Source organism: Fringilla coelebs, assembly GCF_963513975.1.
Source record: "Fringilla coelebs genome assembly, chromosome: 2".
Lineage (NCBI taxonomy): Eukaryota > Metazoa > Chordata > Aves > Passeriformes > Fringillidae > Fringilla > Fringilla coelebs.
In genome coordinates this window covers 63,158,688-63,173,293 of record NC_140029.1, presented here as the reverse complement: position 1 = coordinate 63,173,293, position 14,606 = coordinate 63,158,688, and the positions used below count along the sequence as shown (strand labels likewise).

Here is a 14,606-nt window from a genome sequence, read left to right as displayed (position 1 = left end):
TCCACCTCTGATTTGAAGTTTGGGCAAAAATTACCTAAGAACATAACAACGCATGCAGCAGATGGCATTGACTGTTCTGGATGCAGGCAGAAGTGAGGAGAGACAATGAGAGGTTATTAGCTTCAGCTTGATACAGAATGAATAGGAAGTTGGAAAGCCTTTAGGTTTACAGAAGAAATCAATCTCACAATCTCACTTCACAACTGGTTTCTATGTGTGTTCAAGAAAGAGTGGAGTGGATGATCTGGTGCTTTTTAGCTCCTTTGAATATACTGTTGCACTGAACAACTGCTGCTACTTTAAAGTTTTACATATATTAATGAGAAATTGCAGAAAAGTTAATTACATCTTTCTTCACAGATCTTCTGTTGATTTCTGACACCTTCAGAAAGTATAAGGACTTTCTGTAAATTATGTTGTCTTTGGTACTCAAGGTTAATTCTAAAATCATGGGGTTGGGCTGTAGGGAAGTACAGAACGAAAGGCAGAACAAAAGTCTCCACAGACTTGTGGACTGGTGACTGGGAAAGCACTGCAAGCCAAGCCAGCACTGAAGGAGTCTGGATTTATTCTTGAGGCAAGGTAATTGTAGTCAAGGTTATCTTTGCAGGAGACATACTATGTGAAGGAGGGCAGGGCTGGGTAGAAATCACACACACCAGGAATGGCTTTAAGGCTTTTGTGAGAGCAGCTTGACAGGAAAGCCCTGCTGGAAGTCTGCAGAGAGCCAGGGCTGGCTTTGTTACACTTGTTGCTGAGAAGGGAGAGGAAATACAGCAAGACATTTTGGCACTGGCAGCTGAACTACACCACAGAATTGACAGTGCATGTGTGTGTGTGTGTGTAAAGAAGCACAGTATGGCACAACAAATTGTTTGTAAATACTGAAAAACAGGGCAATGTAAACATTTTAATTGTGCTTGAGAGAGCACGGGCAGCATAACCCTGTAAAGCTTGAGTGAAGACTTCTTCCCCTGCCTGCTGGGGTAACTTGGCTACTCAGACAAGGTACTCCCCTGACTAGAGGAAATACATTAAATTCATAAAATCACAGAATCTTCTGAGCTGGAAGGAATCTACAAGGGTCATCAAAGTCCAGCTCCTGGCTCCAAGACAGTGACAAGAAGCACACTATGTGAGAAACCACCGTCCAAATGCTTTGTGAACTCTGTTATGCTTGGTGCTGTGACCAATTCCATCATTCCTTTTCAAGTACCCTTCTTAAACTGCTGTATTGGGTAAGGCCTTAATAAATGACATTGTATAAACATGTCACATAGGAAAAGTATCTGTTTCTGTAAATAAGACTATCATGTCAAACAAAATATCATATCAGAAAAGAATATTCAGATATTTTTCTTTAACAAATGAGCAGAATCTCGAACCACTGTGCAGCAGTACTGGAACTTCTCTGAGGTTCTAATTATGGCTATTTTGCTAGGCACTTCTGCACAATATTTGCTTAAATACCTACTGGACCAGATTTTCTTGCAGAGAGAAATTTTATTTAATAAAAATATTAGCTGATATTACCGTGCTTTGTCCTCCTTCCCCAACGCAATATACACGTAACCGGTAGGAAGAGCCCGGATTTAGTCGGTCACACACATGTTCCCTAGCGGCTCCGCTGTATATTGTATCCCACTTGTTTCCTGAAAGGTTAGGAATAAGTGTGCAATGAACCAAAGTGTAATTTGCCACACTTCAGTACCAGCCACAGCAGGTATCCTAATTTCACACTAAAATAAGCATGTGCCTGATGTTCATTAAAAAAAATAGAAATTGAGACTGCTTTGAATTTCCTGGAAGATCCTATAATTTCATAAAGATCGTTTCCTAGGTGTAGATCTGCTGAAGTGAAATAGCTTCCTCATTTGGGATTTACCTTAACTAGAAAAGAACTTACTGGGTCAGCAAGCACATTCAACATCACAACCAAATAAAAAGGAAAGATTTTACAAAAGTAAATTTTTTTATGGAAAACAAGCTTCAAATTACATTATCATTTTGCAGGCTATAACAACAGTTTACAATGGTTGAAGTTTGTTCCTGTGTTCCTCAATGGCCCAGAACCACGTGAAATTCTGATTCCATTATTTGCTACTCATAAATCAGAAACTCTTGAGCATTCTGTCTTTCTTTTTAAGATATTAAGCAGGGAACCTGGGGACTTTTAATTAAATCTCCAACAACTCAATATGCCACAGAATTTAGAAAGCTGGGAATGAAACGTAATGCACAGCTCACTAAATCTGCCTTAAAGGCTTGGGTGCATCATTCCAAAGTGGCTTAATGTGGACATGTGACAGAGAGAGGAAAGCAATAGACTAACAGCCTGACAGGGCTCCCATCATATCTGGGGGCAGTGCTCTGTCTTAAGCTGACACAACACTGAAGAAGTTCAAGTTAATTTTTGATGTGACTGTGTTTCTGAACTCAATAAGGCTACTTAACTAGATTTTTAAATAATTTAGCAAGATAGGTTTATGTCCAATTTAGAAATACTGTCAGTTTCCTTTCTATATGAAAGAACAGAAAAGCAAATAGCAGAAAGTTACTCCAGCTGCATCATTGTTCTCTTTTAATAGTGATAAATGGAGTACAAGCTTTTCTTTCATCTACCACGCAGACAACAAAGCTACATGTCCTTGTCTTCTTGCCCTACAACGTCTGAAATGTGTCATTTCATTTCCAAAACCGAACAGACCTAATTAATAAGTTAAACAAAAAGCATCTCTTACGTCACAGAACTTTGCGGCGTCTTTCTTTTCCAAATCAGAGAAAAAGAATTTCTTGTGTACAAGCATCAACATGCCTCTATTTTCTTTCTGATGTCAATCCCTGGCAATAACTTTCCCAGTCATAGTACACATTTTATTCTTCCCACATGCACACAGAGACAGAAAAAAACCCCCACACAAATGAATGCCAATGTATGATCCTAATACTTACCACTTAAGCCTTCAGACATTTCCACAACATATGTATGTATTGCTGCTCCCCCATTGTCTTTTGGTGGATCTATAAAAAACAGCAATATTCCAACTAAGTGAGGTAAGTTAAATGGCTTTATAGCTTTTGGGGAGGATTTCCCAATGGCAAAATCAACAGACAGCTGGAGATGGGTGCTTATTCAGATAGAGAGTGTACTAGTCCAGGGCAGCAGCAAATCATTCCAAGTCCTGCTGTGTGAAAGCCAGCTCTCAGCCCTTCTGAACACTCTACACAGAGAAGGGACATGGGAATCACCCCTGGGAGATGCCACAACAAACATTTCAGTCTCAAGTGCCAGAGTATGGATTCAGGAACACAGACTCTAATGGTCCTGTAATTTGGACTGCAGACAGGAAAAACTATCATATGGATTTGTATGTAAAAATATTTTGAAATTATTTAAGGAAAGAATTTAAAAAACCTAAATATTTTGGGACAGAAGAGAATGGTCAAGAGCTCTACACTGAAGACTTAACTTCTAATATATCACTGGAAATTAAGTGCACTATCCTCCCTGGTGCAGTATTCATGTACAGGATACAAATCTACTGACCTTTCTTTCACGTATAATCCTAATACTGTTTCTCAAAGATGACTTAGAAAACAGCAAAATGAAAGTAATGTGAAACAACATTTTGAACAAATATAAAGACAGCATTATACTTCAACACAGAAGGGTATTCCTGCCTAAATATCACATTATGCTTGTGCTGGATGAAATGATGTTGGCTCTTAGGCAAGAGTAATGTATCATAAAATACATATTATGTTATGTTTACGTATTAGGTTATGTATCATAAAATGCCAGCTAAATAAAATGAGACTTAGATGGCAGATAGCACTTTTTTGGTTGGAAGGAAATTATTCCAAATGGAAAATAAAATTGTCACAACAATTACCACATAGAAAGAGCATCACTGCTCCAAATAAAGACAATTAACAGTTTTATAGATAAACTGATATTTTAGGTAGCTTTTGATATACAAATCAGGTATTTTCAATAACTTCATACATTATGCATCGTACATAAAAGATCAAGCATCAGGTCCTGATGTAGCAAAGCGCTCTGGGAAGATATAAGGCTGGACCTGCTGAGTACTATTTGTACTCTACAAGTAAATTTCTTATTACTGATGCTAAAGAATTAAACACATTTTTAAATGGAAATAGGTAAGAAGTGACAATAAATGTAATATTTTACTGTTTGATTTTCTGCTAAAGTACTGCATAGCACAGTACTGTTTAACCTTCTCCTATTTTACAGCATAAGGCTAAAAATTCCTCAGCTTAAGGAAAAGTTTCTCAACATCCTTATAAAATTTTATCTCTCAAAACCAAATAGTTTGAATATACAAGTTCAACTTCAATCTTCTCTTCAAATAAGAATCCAGAATGTCATGCACCTACTTTTTGTGCCAGAAAAACAGAACTTCTTAGTACATCAATTAACCACACTTTAAATGTTGTAGTCCCCTGCAATAACAGTCCCTATCACAATTAGTACATTATTCTTCCCATATAATTAGCTGTACTGCCACACTGAGTATTTTGAGTCAGTATTTTTCAATATAAAGGGATCATAATGGCTCAGTTGACTAAAGTGTTATTAAATTAAAACCTGACCTTCTGTGTAAGAAATATTTTATATATATAATATATATTAAAAATACAGAAGAAATATTCTAATTAGAGCTGGAAAACATTCTTACCCCAGATTATTTTAAAACTCTGTGCATGAATTTTTCCTTTCACTGTGGGTTTTGAAGGTACTCCAGGTTTGTCTGGACAAGTAACGTACTCCACTGTCTCACTTGGACTGCTTTTCCCTTCTGAGTTATAAGCAATGACCTGCAAATATATGTGAAATACTATAAACATATCGGATAGAGGTAGGCTATTCACTGTTTATGGTAAGGACAAATTCATTTATATTGTATATATAGACAGACATATAATAAATTAACACAAAACCTAAAGTTATTATATACATTCATTTTACATTTTCCTTAGTCCCGTAGTTAGACAATCACTATACTGAAAATATAAATGCATGCAAATTGCCAGAAAAAACCAAATCCTTAAAAAAGGATTCTAGTGTAGCACCTTCTTTTACATAAATACTGAGATAGAAAATGTATTTATATGGGTAAGTTGTATTAACAACAGCAAAGGGATTTTATAAACTCTTCAGTCCCAAGGATCATTGTGGCAAAGGTTGTCATGAAAGTCACGTGAAGGACAAGGAATTTTATTTGTCAAGGGTAAACCGTGTTTAACCAGCCTGAGTGCTTCCATGATGAAACAACTTGCTTAACAAATGGGGGCGAGCTGGGGACATCATCTAACCTAATTTTAGTTTGATCTCCACAACATCTACGTAGACAAGCTGGTTAAGATAGAACAGATGGACCACAAGATGGCTGTAGAAAACCTGACAGAATGCCAGGCTCAAAGGGTGGCTAATGGTTTGAAGAAAAATTAGCAGCTGCTCATGAGTGGATTTCCTCAGCAGCCAATCCAATGTCAGATTCTATTCATTATCTTTAGAAGTGATCTGATGACAGGAGTGAGTAATGCTCCCAGATTTGCATATAGCACCAAACTAGGAGAAGACAAACATATGCTGGAGGGAAGAGCCATCATACAGACTTTGACAGGCTGAAATATTGCATGAACAAGAACTGTTTGAGCTTTGGACAAAGATACAGTCTTGTACCTGGGATGGAATAATCCCAGCACCAGTTCAGTCTGGGGTCTGACTCTACCCAGCTTTTCTTTTTTCAGTTCTGCTGAGAAGGACATTGGCATTTGAGTAGGAGCAAGCCAAATTAATCAGCAAAGCACCTTGGCCGCAGCAAAACCATATTGTTTCATGGGCTGCATTAGCAAGAATTCACCCAGCAGAACAAAGGATTTAATTATGTCACTTTACTCAGCACTTTTAAAACCATGCTTGGAAAACTGTGTCCAGTTTTGGTCCTCCCAGTTCAAGAGACAATGGGAAACTGGAAAGAGTTCAGAAGAGGGCCAGCATGATGATCAGAGGATTAGAGAACCTGACATTGGAAAAAAGCTTTATTTTATTCTGCCTGCGTAAAAAGAGGTTTCATTGGGAAGGATCTAATCACAGCCTTCCAACATCTAAGAGGCAGTTACAGAAGAGATGAAGACATTGCCTTCCAAAGGATCTGTAATGACAGGACAAGAGCCAGCAGACACAAAGTGTGTTAGAGGAAATTCTAGCTGGATATAAGAAAAGAAAATTAATTACCATTAGAACAGACAGCCCAAAGTGGTTGAATCATCCTTGCTGGAGTACTGAAATCTCAGCTCAACAGGGCTGGGACAGGGTTTAACTGCCTAATATAAGGCCTGGCTTTCTACACAAATTTGACCCAGATGATCACTAAGAGTCCCTTCTAACCTAGACTTTTCTGTGATTCTAGGAAAACAAATTCTTGCTACTCTTCACTTTGTAGTTTAGTTTAGTAAAAAGTTAAATCACCTAGGAAAAAATTAAAAAAGGAAAAAAAGAAAGAGGTTTTTTCAGCTTTTATATCTGTTTTAAAAATGAGCAGAATCTAAATGATAGCAGTGATGTTAGTAGACTGAGAAGAGGAAATGCAAGCTAACATGTCTCTCAGACATTAAGTCTCCCAATATAGTTTACAGGATTAATAATCATCTGGTTGTCTTTGTGCCCTCACAAATCAAGTTAAACAGGCAGTTAGCATTTACGTATTATAATAAGGTTTCCAATGGTTATAAAGCTTCTTTCAAAAGCCTTAAGGAATATTACTACTAATTAAGTCTTTCCCCTGTATAATAAAAATTAAAGACCTGATCAACATAACATTTGCTTCTCCTTTATGCTCCATGAATGCGTGAACAGACTTCTGTTTATTGTTTTGCTAATAAAAATAGGGCATAAACATTGGAGTTTATTTTAATGAGAAACTTAGGATGTTTAAGTAACTATACATTTACTAGTAACGAATCATGTGTCGTATTACTTTCAAAGGAAGACTCTGTTCATGTCCTGCAAAAGCTAGTTTCAAGAGAATTAGCTATTCTTTACTTCATGTGTAGCCGTAATAGTGCTAGAAACATACTGTATATTTTAAATTATTTAAATACTAAGTTATGCAAAAATCCCAACAAAATCATATTCAGAACTGCAAAATATCATCTGAAAAGGAGTACTTACATGCTTCAGTGTTAACTCAAAATAAATCAATCAATGCTTAAACTATTGCCATTCATATTGCAAAGAGAAGCTGTTCTTCAACAGTTCCCAATTCTTCCTTAAGTATTTTACTTAGTATTCTTCCTTAGTATTCCAACAGCTATCAATATTTTTCACTTGCAGACAGATGAGGTTATTCTGACCATGCCTCAAGTTGCACCAGAGGAAGGGTAAATTGAATATTAGGAAAAATTCCTTCACAGAAAGAGCAGTCAAGCATTGGCAAGGCTGCCCAGGGAAGCGGTTGAGTCACTGCCCCTGGAGATATTTCAAAGATGTGCAGATATGTTGCTTAGGGACACGGTTTAGTGCTGGGTTAAAAGTTGGACTTGTTCTTATAGGTCTTTTCCAACCTAAATGATTCTGTGATTCATACTGTCAGACATGTCTTTAGCTTTGTTCCAAAACCCAAGCAACTATAGAGTAACTCAGAACATAGAATAGCCCAGGCTGGAAGGCCGAAAGATCATCTGGTCCAACCCTTCAGGGCAAAGTGAGCCTAGATGAGATTATCTAACACCCTCTCCAGTCATATCTTGGAATCACCCAGTGATGGGGACTCCACCACATCTCTGGGGAGGTTGTTCCAGTGATTACTTGATCTCACTGTGGAAAATTTCTTTCCTATACCAAGATGAAACCCCTTCCAGTGCACCTTGCAACTTTTGCCCCTTGTCATCTCAAGATGGCTCCCTGTGAAAGGAGAACCTCCCTCCCCTCTGTAGTCAGGCTTTAAGTACTGGCAAACTGTGACAAAGTCCCTCTCAGCCTTCTCCAATGAGAAAATATGTAATTCCTTTGGATTTTCATTATAGGGCAGGTTCTCCAGACATTTTATAATTTTTGTGACTCTCCTTTGGACCAACTCCTACTCTGCCTGTCTTTTGTGAATTGTGTGGATCAGAACTGGACATAGTTCTCCAGGTGTGATCTGACACAAGCTGAATACAGGGAAGATCTCTTATCTCTGCTAGCAATGCCACTGCTGAGTCAGCCCAGGATCCAGTTTGCCTGATGGTCCCTTTCAGCAAGGTTGCTCCTAGCCTATAGTGGGCTCCTTCCTTATTCTAACACCGGTGCAGAACTTGGCACTTGTCTTTGTTAAACTTCATACTATTTTTGCTACCTCGCTCTTCTAGCCTGTCCAGGTGCTTCTGTAAGACAGCTTTGCCTGCTGATGTGTTCATGTGACCACCCCATGTGGTGTCAACAGCAAACTTGGTGAGGGTGCTTTCAATCCTATCCTCAAGATCAGTTGTGAAAGTGAACAGCATGGGGCCTCCTATCCCTAGGAGCTCCTAATTCAGACAGGCTGCCAGCCTAACTAGAAACCATTGATCACCACCTGTGATCAATGTGAGTGTGGCCTGTTGGCCAGTTTTCTACTCATCTCACATACCACCTATCCAGTTTTTGTCTTGCCAGTTTGGCCACGGAGAAGGCTGTGAGAAACTGCTGAATGCTTGCTGAAGTTCAGGTAAAGAATATCCACTCATCTCCTTGGATTGACTGAAGTGTTACCTTGAGGTAGGACATGATCAGCCTAGTCAGCCATCATTTACTTTTGGGGTAGGCTATTCCCAACTGCCTGCTTTGTTTGGTTTGTAGTATTTCCTAGGAAGACTTTTCCATTTATTTTCCAGGAACTGAAGTAAGATTAACGGGTCTGTAGTTCCCTGGGTCCTGTTTTGGGCCCCTCTTGTAGATGGGGGAGGTATTACATTCGCCCTCTTCCAGACGTGAGGGATATCCCTTGATCTGCATCACTTTTCAAATGTTACACATAGGGGTCTTGCAGCAATGTCAGCTACTTCTCTTAACATCCAGAAGTGGACTGAGCCCTTCCAAGAGACCAAACCCAGCCTTGTCACAGCTACCTTATCCTGTGATCTGGGGTCCAGTTACGCTGGTAAGGCAGAGGCAAAGAAGGTACTGAGAACTTCTGCTTTTTTGGCATTATTAGTAACTTGCCTCTTTGCCCTGTTTAGGAATGGCCTCTGTATGTATTCCCTGTTCTTCTACTTCTCACATATCTGAAAAAGCATTTTATGTCATTTGTGTTATCTTTGGCCAATTTCAGTTCTAGTTGATCCTAAGCCTTCTTTACCTCCACTCTGCCTGTCCTGGCAAAGTTCTTGTAGTCCTTGGTGGCTATTTGATCATCTTCCCAGGGCCAGTATGCTTCCTTCTACCTTTTAACCACACCCAAAAGCTCACACTTTGGCCAGGCTTCATCCTGAACTAAAAGTTCAGCCCTCAAGCTTACTAGAACAGGCTCAGCACCATGGTAATATGGATGACTTCCTAACATTTTTTTTTAAATCAAGGCTGCTCCTTACCCAAACACCCTCATTGTGTTTACTAGCAAAGAACCCGTAGCTACACTAAGTAATATCACCCATGTATATGAAACCAACCAGCCAAATAAAAAACCCTGGCTGTTAAGAACATGTACTTTTGACCTGGAATTTCAAGATACCTGCAACTGTGTTATACCCTTGCAGAGGTTCTTATTGCTTCTGCAGAAACAATAATGCAGGTGCTCAGCCGAGTTTTCAGAGATTGAAATTGTAAGAAACTAGCATCAAATTCTGTTTTCCTTAAAAAAGGCCCTCCCCACTTCTGAGTCAATCTCAAACTAGTCTGGTGCCCAAACATATGAAAAAAATCTTACCCTAAATTTATATTTTGTACTACGCCTCAAATTCTTCACCGTGTAGGTAAGATCGTCACCATCATATTTTGGCTTGAAACCATATCCCTGCAGAATTAAATAGGATTATTTGAAACATTATCTTTGCACACCAGAGGATCTAACATACTTCATACGAATAAATTCCTGTTTCAAACTGCAATTATTATGCTTCTCTGACAAAATAATAAGTGCACCTTCATTGTGTAAACACACTTTTTTTAAAAGAGGTGTGAATTCATAAACCATTTTCCAATCAGGAGAGGGGAAAAGGTCAGTAAGAAAGACATATACAGTGCCACTGGAAATTTTACCTAACACTTTCAAAGGGATAGAACAGTACTGATTTTAAAACAAATGTTGTTAGTCTGAAATGACATCTAAAGGGACTATACTTCATGATGCAATTGCTTTGATCCAGCTCTTACAAGGCTTAACTTGCACACACAAATTCACAAAGTTATAACCAATTTAAGTCTTTGCAGAAATGGGGCTTAATAACACTAAACACAATTAAAAGAAGAAACCTAGGTGGCCAGGTCACAGCAATGACAAGTCATTAGCTTAATTTCAGAAAATACAATTCCTCATAGAATATTCTAGCAAAAGTAATCATTGCTACACTAATACAATAATGTATCAAACATAGTGAGAATAAGTATTCTAAACTTACTGAGTTCTCATCCTCCATCTCTAATATATATGAGATTCCTTCATCTGATGGTGTTCCTGAGGGTTTTGTCCACTGAAGGGATAACCAAGTAACTCCAGCATTAATCAGCAAAGGACTTGCTGGTGTAGTTGGGGCAGTGCCTGAGGTATGATACAGGACTTCTTCACTAAAATCACTGTTTAAAACAGACAGTATGTAAACTAACTAGACACAATAATTAATAGCTAAAAATCAAAATTCTTACTAAACATAGCTATGACAGTTTCTTGGAGATATGAACAATGGAAATTGCAAGCTCTTGCATGCAAACAACTTAACTTGCCCATGAGTCTGTCAGTAACAAAATATCTGAACAAGGTTAACATGTTCATAATTGAAAGATTCCTTTGTATGATACAATTAAAATGTTTTGCTAACCAAAACATTTTGCTTTTTCATATTAACTCAGTATTCTAAAACACTAAAGCTCTATTTGCAATAACATACTAATACCACAGTGTCCTTCCTTTTTAAAGTGAAAACATGAAGGCATAAAAACATTCAGGCAAGACTTCAAAACAAACTTTGCTTATGTGTTCTGAGCTTACTTTGAAGTACTGGTTTCTCTACAGATCCAGAAAATAGAATAGTCTCATGATTCAGTGGTGAGCTACTTTAAGAATTGACAAAATGTAAGTCTTATTGCAGAAAAAGAAGTAGAGTGTATTCCAGTAAATATCCTAACACAACTGTTACCCTTATCTGATTTAGATTTCACACCTTGTGGTGAAAACACAAATTACATATAAAGAGCTACTATGAAACAGGGGGATGCAAAAGTCAGTGAACAGGGAGTATACTTGCACAGATAGCCTGACATGCGTCCAGTTAAGACTAAAAAGGCCCACCTGCTCTCAGCTGGCTTTGCTGCTTCACATCAGATCTGAAGAATCACAAGCCTACAGCCAGTCTAGTTTTTTTAACCATATGAAACTAATTAAAAAGACGTAATTTTAATCAAAAAGTTAAGGATTACCTAAGTGACCATCAGAAAGCCCTGAAAATAAAACCCTCTCTATAGCTTAAACAAAGATAACAGTAAAATATCTCGTGTGCTTTGAACTCCACTTGCCTGAAAAGTCTCAATAAAAAGATAACTCAATTTCACTTTCTCTCTTACTCAACCTATATTATAGTGATGCACATGTTACCATTTTGGTCCGCATTGAGGTATTTTTTAGCATTTAAAGGAAAAAATCATACACACAACACATTATCAAGAGTGTTGCTAGCATAGAAAAAAACATATTGTCTGTGAGGGCTGCCAAAGAGATGTGCAGCAAGAAAGGAAAAAGTAAAAAACAAGAGAAGCCTTCCAAATTTGTGGAATAGTAATTTATTTTCTTGTAAGAAGTCACAAACAACAAAATTTCTAGAATGGAAATCAAGTGATACCTACAATATATTTACTAAAAAAAATTTAACATTTTATAGGGAGCCTGAAGAAAGCATGAAGAGAGGTTAGATACAAGTAGCATGTCCAACTCTTTTCAAAACAAACTACTGAAGGAGTAACCTTACAAGTAGATATAAGGTAAAAAACCCCAGATCTTAAAAAGATTTCATCTCTAAACTTGCTTGAACCATTCTAAAATACACTGAAATAAACTAAGAGTTCCAGCCATAGCGATATTTGAACGACTATTAAACAATTCCCTCAGAAGTACAGTATTATTTCTGAAAATAGATTTTATTTTTCCAGTTTTCTTTAACCATTGTTTCATGTAGGTTAGAATTAAATTTATATTTAATTAAATAGAATTAAATTATTAACTTAGAGATAAAATATCTGTTCTTCTTGGTAAAACTATTTAGACAAAATTCTGTCTCCAGATGCCTAATGTTCTCAACACTCTTCATAAGGGAAAAACAGGCACTCTACACTAATAAATATTATTTCAAGAGACTTCTTAATTAAATAATACCATAAAGACAATAAAGCACATCTTCACAAGGCTATGAAATACTGATTTAAAAATCTATTCAGCGTGATTAGTTTAAGAAGGGTACTTAACCGATCAGTGTCTTCAAAGCTGACGCTGGAGGAACCTGTAATATGTGCAGCTATTCCTAGAGGGTACAGCTACTCAGATGTAAAAGGGGAACAGGAAGAGAGCCCAAGCACTGGACCCTGCTAAACTGCCAGCTCCCCTTCCTGTCTTTATTTTTAACAGTTTCAACTGAATCTCAACAAGACAAAGTCCAGGGGCAATTCAAGAGAATAATTAATTCCAGGAACATCATCCAGAAGGTAGTAATGTAATAAAGACTATTGGAGCACACCAAAAGTCATTCTAGTCCACTACAGTGTCCTCTGACAGTAGCACAACGCAGGTACTTAAGAAAAGACACAGGAACAGGCATCATATGCAATGCATTCCCTGAGTACTCTCCAAAGCCTCCCAATACACGCTTCAGATCTCCTGAGCCAGCTGTATTTTTCACATACTTAATAGTCTGCAGCAGATTCCTTCTGCCCAGCATGAATTATGACCCTGGGTCTGGCTCCCTACTCTTTACACTGTTCTTTAACATTGGCCAAGCAGGCACTGTTCCTTCAACCACCTCCTGCTGCCAGATAAAGGACACACAACACATATCCTCTATTTCATGCCATAAAAACACCACTTTAGTGAGCTGCAGCACAATGTTCATAATATCTGAATTAGAAAAACAGACATAAAAAGCAATTTTATGTTAATGGTGAGGAAAGCTCCATTTTTATGCCCCACACAAGCTCAAGGTCCAAGTATTACTAGGTAGCATGGACACCAGGAGTCTGCTGTAGAGGAGATGAGCTCTGACAGTGTGATTGTTAGCCAGATGCATCTGCTTTGTCTGATGACCAAGAAGCCCACTCAAGAACTAATGCACCCAGTAGTGCAAGCATAACTTCACAAAACATTTTTTTTCCAAGTTCTTACTTATATTCTCCACTGAAATCACATGTCATTAATTCAAAAATTCAAAACAAAGTTTGGTGCTCTATAACATCTGAAAAGTAGTAGTTAAAAGCATGCACCACATATCCTAAGCAGTGATAATAAGGGCTAGACCTTCCAAATAATTCCTTGATATGGTAATGTCATATTCCCTCTATTTCCCAGCGTAACTGGAGACTAACAGACAGATGAAGGGATAATATCCCAACAGCACAAAGGCTATCTGCAAAAAGAATAATCCAATCACATACTGTGAGTTAACTAAGCAGTTGGACTAGATTATTACTCTAGGTCCCTTCCAACTGAAATATTATATATTTTATATTCCTTTTCAGACTATTTCCACAAAAGACCTTTTTCTTTAAATGCCACCACATGTTTTTCTTACAGTAGCAGACACATGGATGCATATGCTTTCCATATTTAGGTATGTAATAGCATTTACCTCATTCCCATGTCATTTTTGGCTGCTAGCCTAAAGGTGTACCCCATTGCTGGTGATAGTTTAGTGATCCTGTACTGCTTCTGTTGACCGTAATAACACTGGCAAAACTCTCCATTTCCTTTTCCCTAAAAAGTAATAAGTTAATCATATTATTAACCTTATTACATATGCATCCATCAATTAAAGTACACACAAACATGAAGTAAAATCATTTTCTGAAATTAAATATAACTCAAGAATCTCCATTTGGTGAGGCAGTAGCATATGAAACTTTGTATTAAATTAGCAGCTTTTTTCCTTCCTTTCTATTTCCCAGCTCCCTGGGGTTGAAAGAATAAAAGCCTGCACCTCTACCATCTCAGGATAGCTGTCCAGGTAGGGACTGCAAGATCATTGCAGGGCCATAGTTGATCCACCCACTTATTAAAAAAGAAAGACTGCTACAGGAAAATGACCCTTCCATGTCAGCTCTTGAACGTGGTATTGGACTATGGGAAAAAGCCACTATTAAGAGTGGCAGAATAATGCAATTAAAATCCTTTTATTTTATATCCCCCCAAAAAACCACAGAGCAG

At 37.8% G+C, this 14,606-nt stretch overlaps 1 protein-coding gene across 4 annotated transcripts in view; it reads right to left on the bottom strand.

Annotated features, from left to right (window-relative positions):
• FNDC3A (fibronectin type III domain containing 3A) overlaps positions 1-14,606 on the bottom strand; it is a 110,673-nt gene that overhangs the window by 13,304 nt on the left and 82,763 nt on the right. For all 4 annotated transcript variants that reach the window (XM_084201464.1, XM_084201463.1, XM_084201465.1 and 1 more), the window contains 6 exons: positions 14,032-14,156; positions 10,606-10,780; positions 9,915-10,001; positions 4,704-4,842; positions 2,953-3,021; positions 1,534-1,652 (listed from right to left, as the gene is read on the bottom strand). In XM_084201464.1, coding sequence (XP_084057590.1) covers positions 1,534-1,652; positions 2,953-3,021; positions 4,704-4,842; positions 9,915-10,001; positions 10,606-10,780; positions 14,032-14,156 — 714 coding nt within the window. The remainder of the gene's footprint in view (positions 1-1,533; positions 1,653-2,952; positions 3,022-4,703; positions 4,843-9,914; positions 10,002-10,605; positions 10,781-14,031; positions 14,157-14,606) is intronic.